Genomic DNA, 12,343 nt, shown 5'->3' on the forward strand with positions numbered 1-12,343 from the left:
TTTGGTTGGTAGTCAGTGTTTGCCATTCTTTTGTACTCAAATCCATTTTATTTTTTACAAAAGGGATTTATTTAACATATGACTGGAAATGATATGCCTCTATTATTGGGTGCTTTATTAATTGATATCCAATTAAGGCAGTTAAATTAGGTCAGTGTCAGGCGTTCAGGCGGACTCGTGAAATGATTCTGACAGACCATACTTTTCTAAACACATTGATTCAATTAAATCCTTTTTTTTCAGGATGAGTAATCAACTAAACAAAGCCATTCCATTCCCTCTGGGTGTGAGAATCATCCGGCATTAGTTTAAAGTCTGCAAATCATTCAACAGACAGGTTGGTTTACCCATTCAGCTCACCGCTTAGTGCCCCCACAGAGGATCTGCTCCCACAGGGCTGACTGTCAATAGAGGAAAACATAGCCCTGGTACTGAAGCTCCTGTGGCATGCAAAGCTGCCCAGCCAGGCCTGGCACACCCACACAGAAACCTATGCACGCCATACACAAACCTGGCAATCTGTTTACCCAACGCCCTATACAAATACACACGTCACATGTGTGCATTAGATATACAATAAAGAAACAGAATGATTGAAATCAGGAAAATGAGGATGGGCTGTTCCAAGACTGGTTCAAATGCAGATGGTTGAATTCACTACCACGATATGGCCTATGATAAGAACAGAACGCTTTGGGTTTGTAAATAATACAAATCGGTACATTTTTTGCAAAACTATTGCATGATAACACCCTCCATCGCTCCTCTGTTGTATGATGTACTGTAGCCTCCCTATAGTCCCTGTGAGACCTTCAAAAATGTTTTCCTCCGTCTGTGAACAGTTGTTGGTGGGCACTGCAAGGCTTTGTTCTTTTTCTATTTTCTAAATAGACACTCTACATATTTATGTAAGATTCAGTCCTGTCGCGATCTGTCAGAGATTATGAAGCTCTTTGATGCCAAATGGCTGTGTTTGCACTAGAAATCACCTGAGCAATCAGTTAGCACATCAGCTGAATGATACTGGGTTTTTAATCAGGGTATTTGTGTAGTCAGGTCTTTGGGACTGTTAATTGCTCCTTTAAAGTCATTGCTCTGAAATAATTAATTAGGGATTTAATCCCTCATGCAGACAGGGGATTGCTTTTCTGATACTGCTTATTTGATGTTACAATGAGCAGTTGAAAGAACAGAGGCAAATAGCAAATAGCAGAATTAGATGGGGTACTACTCAAGGTACTACTAACACTTTTTCAGCTCTTCAACAACAATGTCATTCCAATTCCATATGCACATGTTCTGAGAAACACTAGTCTTAATTGTGGAACGGTTTGGGGAAATGTATCACTTACAAACTACATGAATGCTGAGCATTTATCCATTTTACAATAGATTGCTTATGAGAGCACGATGTGTTGATTAAGGTGCTCAAATGTCAAGTGTTTGAGGCTCGAATTTTATGTGCCATCAGCAAATCAACAAAATCAATGGTGTTGTGGGCTCAAGTGCTTTCTATTCATGAGACCATAAACACTCATACAGCATGGGTGGGTGCTGATGAGGAGTATTGAGGTTGATTTTGCCAAGCCAGGTTGATAAACTACCCTGCTAGTTTGACTCCCTGTACAGTGGGTGAAAGTCAAGCTTCATTACGGTTGATTTAGTGTGAAGTACATTTTCTTCATACTAGTAGAATGTAGAGGTCTCTTAAATCGAATAATCATAGTGTGGCATGTACAGTGGGGTCTGACATTTTTGACACCCTTAATGAAGAGCAAAAATGACTATAAAATAAATTATTCAAATACTGAACTATATTGTAGGCAAACGTTTAAAAAAACAAGGGATCATTTTCTTTCTCAAAAAAGGTAGGGGTCAAAATAATTGACACCCTTGTTTTTAATACCTCACCTTGCGAGGTTAACGGCATTGAGCCTTTAAAAAAAATGTTTGTGAACACAGTGGGAGGGATCTTAGACCATTCCTCCATACAGAATCCTTCCAGATCTTTGATACACTTCGTCTGTGCTTATGGACTGCCCTCTTAAATTCAAACCACAGGTTTCAATGGGTTTCAAGTCTGGAGACTGAGATGACCGTTGCAAAATATTGATTTTGTGGCCAATTAACCATTTCTTTGTAGATTTCGATGTGTGTTTGAGGTTATTGTCTTAATGAAAGATCTACTTGTGGCCAAGTTTCAGCCTCCTGGTAGCCTCCTGGTACTGAATAAAGTTTATGATGCTGTTGACCTTAACAATGTGTCACATCCTGACCATAGAAAGCTGTTATTTTCTATGGTAGAGTAGGTCAGGGCGTGACAGGGGGGTTTTCTAGTTTAGTTTTTCTATGTTGTCATGTTCTAGTTTTGTATTTCTATGTTGGGATCGTCTGTGACGATCTTCAAAAGGAGTAGACCAAGGTGCAGCGTGGTGAGTGCTCATGATACATATATTTTAACTCAGAACACTAAATCAAAACAATAAACAACAGAACACGACCGTCACGTTCTGCAGGCTAAACTGAGCTGTACAAAAACAAGATCCCACAACTGAAGGTGGAAAAAAGGGCTGCCTAAGTATTATTCCTAATCAGAGACAACGATAGACAGCTGCCTCTGATTAGGAACCATACTCGGCTCAACACAAAGAAATAGAAAACATAGAATGGAACATAGAAATTTACCACAGACTGCCCACCCCACACCCTGACCTAACAAAATAGAGAAATAAACCATCTCTCTCAGGTCAGGGTGTGACACAATGGCCCTAGGACCAGTGGAAGCAAATAGCCCTATAACGTCAAAGATCCACCACCATATTTTATAGTAGGGATGGGATTCTTTTCTGCTTATACATTATCATTTTGACACCAAACCCACCACTGGTGTGAGATGCCAAAGAGCTCTAGTTTCATGTCATCTGACCAAAGTTACAATCCAGGTGCCAATGCCATTTAGCAAACTCCAGGCGTTAACATTTGTTAGATGTAAAAATGAGCTCTTTGGCCATGCACATCAGTGGTGGGTTTGGCATCAAAATGAGAATATATGAGCAGAAAAGAACCCCATACCTGCTGTAAAATATGGTGTTAGATCAAATCAAAATCAAATCAAAGTTTATTGGTCGCGGACACAGTTTTATATTTGTTATCGCAGGTGCAGCGAAAGGATTACTGTATGTTTCTAGATCCAACGATGCATCAGTATCTAGCAATACAATAACAATACACACCTAATCCCACTGTATCCATTTTTTTAAAGAACAATAAATTGTTCTTTAAATCAGAATGAGCAATAGCAAAACGAGCAATGTCAGAGTCCGGAATAGAAATAAATATGTACATGTATGTATGTGAATGGTGTGTATAGACAGTATAGACCGTATGTGAATGAAAAGGAGTGTACAGCAGTAGTTACAGTTGAAGTCGGAAGTTTACATACACTTAGGTGGGAGTCATTAAAACTCGTTTTTCAACCACTCCACAAATTTCACGTAAACAAACTATAGTTTTGGCAAGTAGGTTAGGACATCTACTTTGTGCATGACACAAGTAATTTTTCCAACAATTGTCTACAGACAGATTATTTAACTTATAATTCACTGTAACACAATTCCAGTGGGTCAGAAGTTTACATACACTAAGTTGACTGTGCCTTTAAACAGCTTGGAAAATTCCAGAAACTTAGCTCATGTCATGGCTTTAGAAGCTTCTGATAGGCTAATTGACATCATTTGAGTAAATTGGAGGTGTACCTGTGGATGTATTTCAAGGCCTACCTCCAAACTCAGTGCCTCTTTGCTTGACATCATGGGAAAATAAGAAGAAATCAGCCAAGACCTCCACAAGTCTGGTTCATCCTTGGTAGCAATTTCCAAATGCCTGAAGGTACCATCTGTACAAACAATAGTACGCAAGTATAAACACCATGGGACCACGCAACCGTCATACCGCTCAGGAAGGAGACGCACTCTGTCTCCTAGAGATGAACATACTTTGGTGCGAGAAGTGCAAATCAATCCCAGAACAACAGCAAAGGACCGTGTGAAGATGCTGGAGGAAACAGGTACAAAAGTATCTATATCCACAGTAAAACAAGTCTTATATCGACATAACCTGAAAGGCCGCTCAGCAAGGAAGAAGCCACTGCTCCAAAACCACCATAAAAAAGCCAGACTACGGTTTACAACTGCACATGGGGACAAAGATCGTACTTTTTGGAGAAATGTCCTCTGGTCTGATGAAACACAAATAGAACCGTTTGGCCATAATGACCATCATTATGTTTGGAGGAAAAAGGACGAAGAACATCATCCCAACCATGAAGCACGGGGGTGGCAGCATCATGTTTTCGGGGTGCTTTGCTGCAGGAGGGACTGGTGCACTTCACAAAATAGAAGGACAAGTATGTTTATGTATTGAAGCAACATCAAGACATCAGTCAGGAAGTTAAAGCTTGGTTGCAAATGGGTCTTCCAAATGGACAATGACCCCAAGCATACTTCCAAAGTTGTGGCTAAATGGCTTATGGACAACAAAGTCAAGGTATTGGAGTGGCCATCACAAAGCCCTCACCTCAATCCTATAGAAAATCTGTGGGCAGAACTGAAAAAGCGTGTGCAAGCAAGGAGGCCTACAAACCGGATTCAGTTACACTAGCTCTGTCAGGAGGAATGGGCCAAAATTCACCTAACTTACTGTGGGAAGCTTGTGGAAGGCTACCCGAAACATTTGACCCAAGTTAAACAATTTAAAGGCAATGCTACCAAATACTAATTGAGTGTATGTAAACTTCTGACCCACTGGGAATGTGATGAAATAAATGAAAGCTGAAAGAAATCATTCTCTCTACAATTATTCTGACATTTTATAATCTTAAAATAAAGTGGTGATCCTAACTGACCTAAAACAGGGAATTTTTACTAGGATTAAATGTCAGGAATTGTGAAAAACTGAGTTTAAATGTATTTGGCTAAGGTGTATGTAAACTTCCGACTTCAACTGTATATTTTATGAGCCATGACTAGAATGCAGTATAAAGTGGGTAAAACAGTATTGTTCAATGATTTTATGTACATAGGGCAGCAGTCTCTAAGATGCAGGGTATAGTACCAGGTGGTAGCCAGCTAGTGACAGTGTCTTAAGGTTCAGTGCAGATCTTTGATGTTATGCTTCCACTGTTCCTGGGGCCATTGTTAAGGTCAACGGCATCATGAACTTTACCCAGTAAAGGACATTTTATTTAAAAAACCTGGTTGCCTGTGCCAGGATACTGTATCTTGGCCACAAGTAGATCTTCCAAAATCAATAAATAATTGGTGAATTGGCCACAAAATCAACATTTTACTATAGCCATCTCAGTCTCCGGACTTGAAATCCATTTAAAATCTGTGGTTTGAATTAAAGAGGGCAGGCCATAGGTGCAGACGAAATATATCAAGGATCTGGAAGGATTCTGTATGGAGGAATGGTCTAAGATCCCTCCCACTGTGTTCACAAACTCATAAAACATTTTAGAAAAAGGCTCAATGCCATTATCCTCGCAAGATGAGGTATCGAAAGGTATTGAAAACAGGGTTGTCAATCATTTATTTTATTACTTGCTAAATAAAATCTCTTTCTCTGAGCATTTCTAGTAAAATACTAGAAATGACAATACAATATAGCTCAGTATTTGAAGTATCGATTTTAAACATGTCATTTTTGCATGTCATTTTTTTATCAAGGGTTTCAATAATTTCAGACCCCGCTGTATGTCTTCATAGTGGACATTAAAACATCCTATTATTGTAAAGTAGTGTTTAAAAACATGTCTAGAACTTCAAATCATCTGTTCCCTCCCCCCTCTCGCCTCCCTCCTTGCTATCTCAGGTGGTGTGTGAAGTATTTGTCTTCATAGTGGAAAGTATATTCATGTATAGTTAACAGCATATTAAGTCAAGGACATAATGTATAATGATGTAAACCATATCTTCTAAATGTCTGTTCTACCCGCTCTCTACTCTTCTAGGTGGTTGGTCAGATTGACAAGCTGACGTCAGACTTTGACTTTGACCTGGAGCCAGATGACTGGACAGTGGCCACAGCGAGCAGCACGTCCAGCAGTGAGAGGGGCCTGGGAGAGGCCTTCAGGCTGGACTTCCTCAACCCTGACGTGCTCTCAGACAGCTGGGAGTTCTGCAGCTATCTGGAGGCCTCCGTCGCTGCAGCAAACGCCGCCCACAAAGCAGCTCCAACGGTGCAGCCCAAGGATGCAGGGCTGGATCCGGGGGCGGGGCGTGGGTGCATCCCCACCCAAACCCAGACCCCGCCACCCACAACCGCCTCAGCCTACTCCCAAATGAATGGGGGGCTGCCCATCCCTAACGGACCTCTCATAGTCACCCCAGACTCATCCAGCGCCAGTGAAGAGGCTTCCAGCTCCACACACAGCCACAAGACCTCCCGCACGTCCGGCACCAGAGAGAGAGTCCGCTTCAGTGACAAGATCCTATACCACGCGTTGTGCTGTGATGATGACGAGGAGGATGAAGAGGAGGGAGATGAGGAGAAGGGCGGCTGTGCGACCCCAGACACTGACGACAGTGAGCCCAGTCCTAGTCAAGCCGGCTCGCCCACACCACCGCTCTCCTCCTCAGAGCACTCCGTCCTCCATAACTGTCTGGACCCTTCTTATGTCTCGTTCCCAGTGAACGTGGCAGCGGGGACTCATACGCTGCCCAGAAAGGGTCTTCTCAATCCCGCAAGCTGCCGGAAAAAACTGCTACGGAACAGCAGCACACAGACTGTTTCAGATAAAAGCACCCAAACAGTACTGCCCTATATTCCAGCCAAACAGAAAACAAAGGACCATTGAGAAACATTAACTTTACAACAACAGAACTAATGAAAAAGGACTGTGAACTATTTAATATTAAATGCATAGATCATAGATTAATACACAACTAAATAAATACATACTAATTACTAAATAAATACATGATATGGGAAATGACTCACCTACCTAAAGTCATTCTGAGGCTCAGGGAAATAAAGGATAATGGCAGTTCCTTAAGGCAGTAACAGAGAGAAAAGGGATATTGACGGACCAAAAGGCTAGTGCCTGCTAATGTTAAGAAATGGACCGGATGGATTCCTTATTTATAATCATTTGCAACACTTATTGAGATGACTAAAGCAATCACTTTTCTAGGAAGTTTAAATTGTTCTGAAATCGGAAAGTGTGAAGAGGTCATTTCCCTCCTCGTACACCAGTATAAATCACAAGAAAATATATTGCTTGTTCTTTAAGATGTGGTTAAAAGAAACACTGCACATTCTGTACACTGAGAATCTGTATAAACATTGTCTTTTTCATCTTCCAATTATTTCAAATGTCAAGGGGGTTCCTGGTGTAACAACAGGGAGCGTATCTAGATGCACAAGTCAAGCCTTCTTCTCTCTTTGATGTCATCATAAGTGAGTCAAGGACCAGAAAAACATGGTTTGACCTGCCCTTGATTTTATTAATCATTTCAATAATTTATCTCTTGGTCTGCTGCTGAAACTGTAGTTGTGGAAAGTAAGAAGAAAAACAGGTATTTTTGTGAGATTCTGTACTCCAACTCCACATTGTGACATTTCCACTTGATCTATCCGTTCCTCTCTGCAAGGGAGCAAGGTTGTTAGGGGTGACGACTTGAATAGAAGTGCACAAAGCCAAGATGCAAAAGGTTGTCTCTCCATTCTGAATCCCAGTAGGGATTTGGACTCAATAGAGCAGCATTTTATTCACAGGGATTATGCCAAAAGCAGTGCTGATCAATAAGGCTGATTGAGAGAGTGCTGTGAGAGGTCTCTCTGCTGAGCAGGCAGACCCTGCTCCTGGGGGCCCACAACAAAAACTCACAGCTAGACCTCCATCTATTTCCTCTGCTATTAGTGGCAGACATGGACAGACGCAGCCTTCAAGAAAGAGATTGGCATTTAAGAAATGTGTGCCAGGATGTGAAAGAGTGGGTGGCAGACAGAGAGAAAGAGAGCGATGGAGAGAGAGGGGGGGAAGAGAGTTGGGAGAGTGAACGCATTGGAGAATGCAGGAGAGGGTAAAGGGCTGACCTCACAAAGAAAATGTGCTGCTAGATTGTTGTTAATCAACCCTCGGAACAGAATCATTTCCCCTCTAATCACCAGGTGCTGACTCATGTCTCTGAGTATGGCCAGAGAGAACTCTCCTCTCAGATATAGATCTATTACTGTCCATAGGCCCCCAACTGCCCTGGGCCCCAGGTTATAGTACAGAAGAGATCAGGGTTGGACTCTTTACATTGCATATATTTATCACATATTTTACATCTCAATATCTTTTTGTAAAGGGATTTTGTTAAAACGCACATAATGAACACATCTATGTTTTCCTACTAAAGAAAGGCAGATTATTGATCTGTAGGCTGGAGTAAAGGAAGCATAGCCTGAGGCAAAACCAAATACTTTGCTCGGTGAAGCAAAGTATCTAGACTGGTCCCCTGCTAGGTGAAACATGGTCATGCCTCTAGTCTCAGTGCTGTGCTGGTGAACAAGCGAAAGTTGAACTTTAGTTTGCAACACCTAACAGACTGTGAGTAATGCAGCGTAATAATCAAAGATAAGGGAAACAATGTCATGCTATTTTAAAATGCTTACCCATTATAATACACTCTGACAAAAAGTCAATTAAAAAAAGTGTGCATTAGTTCATTATATGGCATACAAGTGCCCTCCCTGTATTTGGTGAATCAGCTGAGAATACTTATAGTGACTGCAAGTTAAGGTCAAAATTGGTAATTTGCATAATGTAATGCAAAAATATTTATCAGTTAGTCTGAGTCCAGCAAGAATGCATAGGTATTTTGTCCAAGCTCACACACGTACAGAGATTATGGTTGTGGGTTTTGACTGAGACTGCATACAGTAGTACGCCTATGTCTTTACTCTAAACCCAATATCAGCTGATACGCACTGCACTAAAGGAAGGTGATAACCACAGCATACAGTATAAACACAGCAGTTTCTCTCAATGGGAAACCTCTCCTTTAGGTCGGGATACATTTCAAACCCACTTGGCAACAGGCATAGACATCTTGGTGATGAGTGAGAAATGAAATTAGCCTCTTTAATCGGTGAAACGATCATTTCAAATGTGATGCTGAGACAAAACGGAGAGGATGGAATCATGTATAAATTATCTAAGCAGCAGGGACATACTTGTCTTGTGGCACGCTTTCACATTCTAATTCCGTCTTGCTCTGTTAATCCAGGAAACAGTCTGTGTCTGTCTATGAGAAAGATGCATTGAACAGAGATCAATGGATGACTCCCGCAGCATTGGCTGCCATTTCCCTGCTAGACGGAACACCGACAGGTCATCACACTCATTAGCATAAACAAACAAAGCTGGAGCGGTACGCAGAATAAGCATCAATCAGACCAAAACAAACTAAGCCCTTATTGTGATGCCTATACTGCCCTGGGACATTTCATTTATAGGGAGGGAATTTGAACTTTTAGTCTTTTTTAAATCATATCCATGATGAAATCACCCTGGCTGCAAGTATATAGCTGTTTGGCACTGGAGCGGAATACATTATCATTGAGGATGAATGCTAGTTATTTGGACAAACCATTAGGAATGTTTCTCTTGCCAGTAGGCTCATTATTTATTTGTAATAGGGCATTTCATCGTCCCTGGTCCTCTGTTGGACAAACTGGGGAGGCATCCAAAGGTTAAAGAATGTAATCACACTGATGCCAATGCTGACTGGACAAGCAGTTAAGGTTGTTTTGTGGTGAGGCTTAATGAATGTGAGGAATTATGGCAATACTGTGTGTGTGTGTGTGTGTGTGTGTGTGTGTGTGTGTGTGTGTGTGTGTGCGAGTCATAGGACTTGAATTGACATCACCAACAGATCAATCTTAGAGCATCACCCTGATCAATGCTCTAATCATTGTCCAGAGGGCACTGTTTCTGTTTCAATGATCACCACAAGCTCACAATTTAGCACTGTTACGCTGATGTAAGACAAATCTACTCCATGTATCACAATGCAAATAGGTGACGTGACCATTTTAAGACAATCTGAATAGAATGTGATATTACAATTTCACATGTACCGTGTGTATTGTACACGTGCCAATTGGAAAGGTGTTTTTTTCATATTCCAACTCACCCTGAGACACCCTCAAAACATGGGGTCACAGCCAGCCATTATCAACAGTAACTCTGGAGCAATTAGGGTTAAGCACCTTGCTCATGGCATATCGACAGATTTTTCACCTTGTCAGCTCGGAGATTCAAACTAGCGACCTTTTGGTTACTGGCCCAATGCTCTAACCGCTTGGCTAACTTGCCACCCTAGTGAAATTACACACACACACACGCATGCGCACACACACACACACACACACACACACACACACACACACACACACACACACACACACACACACACACACACACACACACACACACACACACACACACACACACACCACTTTCTCTCTCTTTAAAGGTCCCTTGAAGAAAATGGACGACAGATCTATGTTTTCTTTGCTGATTGGTGAGGGTCCATGAAGTGAAGAGCTCAGTCACACTGATTACTATAGATTGGCTAACGGCTGGGGATACTGAGGGTCGATTTGTTTAATCTCTGTGTCATAACTTTCCTGCTGCTTCCAGAACAAACTATTTATGTTCCCTCCTCCCTCCATCCTCCATCCTACTCTGCCGCCCACCCATTCCAATTTGTGACAGCTTTGAATTTGGCACTCAGTCACCGCACGACTCACGTCTACCCTACTCACAGGAGGGAAGACAATAATTGAGACTGCAATGTTGGTCCAACAAGAACAAAGACATTGCAATGTGTCAGCGAGCAGCCATCAAATTCAGAGCCCCTTAACTATGTCCAATTCATGTATCATTGTATGATATTGTCTACAGTTTGGAAGAAAAGCCTTGGAAAAAGCTTGGAAAGAGGGTAAGCTTTCAACTTAAGACCTCTTACTATCAGACAGCTGCCCGTGTGGCAGGTCATTTTCCAATATAAAGTGGCCTAGGTCCGTATCTTAGAAAATACTACATACTGATCAGATAAGGGCTGCAGCAGCGCATTAAATGGAACCAAGGAAGGGTCTTTGGATTGATAACCACGGGCACAGGTTTGGCATACAGAGAGTCCATATAGGGGAGCAACCAGGAGGTGGGGAGGTGGGCATGTGTCTGACAGGCACAATGGGGCACTGGATCCATACATGGAGGGCTCCCTCCAACCAGCCCAGTCAGAGCTTATATAGGGAGGGGGGGCTGGACAAGACCACGGGCTCTCGGAGTGATTAATGAACAGCCATGGAGCAGCCACAGATAAGATTAGACCTTCACAGGTGATGAAGGACATGGGGCGGGGCTGTGGTGGTAGTGGTGGTGGCGATGGGGGAGAGATTACAATTCTACTAAATTGACACACAATAATTAAAACCCTGCCCATGAAAAAATATAAAGATTTAAATTGTGACTTATGCAGAACAAACAACAAAATTGAAAAATACGTGAAGAAGGCTACTAAGTGTCATTTCAGCTCAGTGGTGGAATGGCAGAACAACAGTTGGCATTGGGGAGTGGAGAGACTGAGCTCTAAAAAACATGGTCCCCCAACCATGCTTCTCTCAGCCTCATCACTGCAGTATGTTGGACCCAGAACCTAAAACCCATCCAACAGAACTCAATCAGATGGCCTGCATCAGTAGAGCGGTAGAGACACAAAACAAAGGACCGAAGAAATGCACCTCAGAAACTGAACTATGTAGGTGTTACAGTATAACCAGTCATAAAATAATGCAACATGCAGTACGTCACAACAGGTATACATATATGTGTCAGGACAGTGTTGTGACCATATTATGACAGGTTATGACAAGTGATGTCAGCTGTTATGACATATTATGACATGGATGTGACCGTGTCTTAACATGTTATGACGCTAGGTGTCAAGTAAAGTTTTACCCCGAATGGGCTCAAAGCAATTACAATATGCAATGAATTTCTACTAGGCACTGACTTCAGTTTATTTCTGAATAGTTCATCTGCACGTAATCAATTGATAGTCATGAATACATTTACTGTACCGGAATAATTTATTTCTTGTTTGAAAGTTACTGATACCTTCTCTGACTGACGATTCCAAAAACATCACATGCAGTGCATTTACGATTCAGGATAAACAAGTAAGAGAGAAAAGTGAGGAGACATTTGCAGAAGAGAGAGAAGAGAGAGAAATATGATTGCAACTAATGAAACCCCAGTACCTGCTTAAATGATCCAGCCATACAG

General features: G+C 41.8%; 1 protein-coding gene across 2 annotated transcripts in view; it reads left to right on the forward strand.

The window, feature by feature from the left end:
- LOC106562142 (inhibitory synaptic factor 1) overlaps positions 1–7,367 on the forward strand; it is a 49,999-nt gene extending 42,632 nt beyond the window's left edge. For both annotated transcript variants that reach the window (XM_045689096.2, XM_014126788.3), the window contains exon 3: positions 6,011–7,367. In XM_045689096.2, coding sequence (XP_045545052.1) covers positions 6,011–6,856 — 846 coding nt within the window. In that variant the 3' untranslated portion in view covers positions 6,857–7,367. The remainder of the gene's footprint in view (positions 1–6,010) is intronic.
- Positions 7,368–12,343: the final 4,976 nt, after the last annotated feature.

This window comes from Salmo salar, chromosome 11 (assembly GCF_965601325.2).
Source record: "Salmo salar chromosome 11, fSalSal1, whole genome shotgun sequence".
NCBI classification, from domain to species: Eukaryota; Metazoa; Chordata; class Actinopteri; order Salmoniformes; family Salmonidae; genus Salmo; species Salmo salar.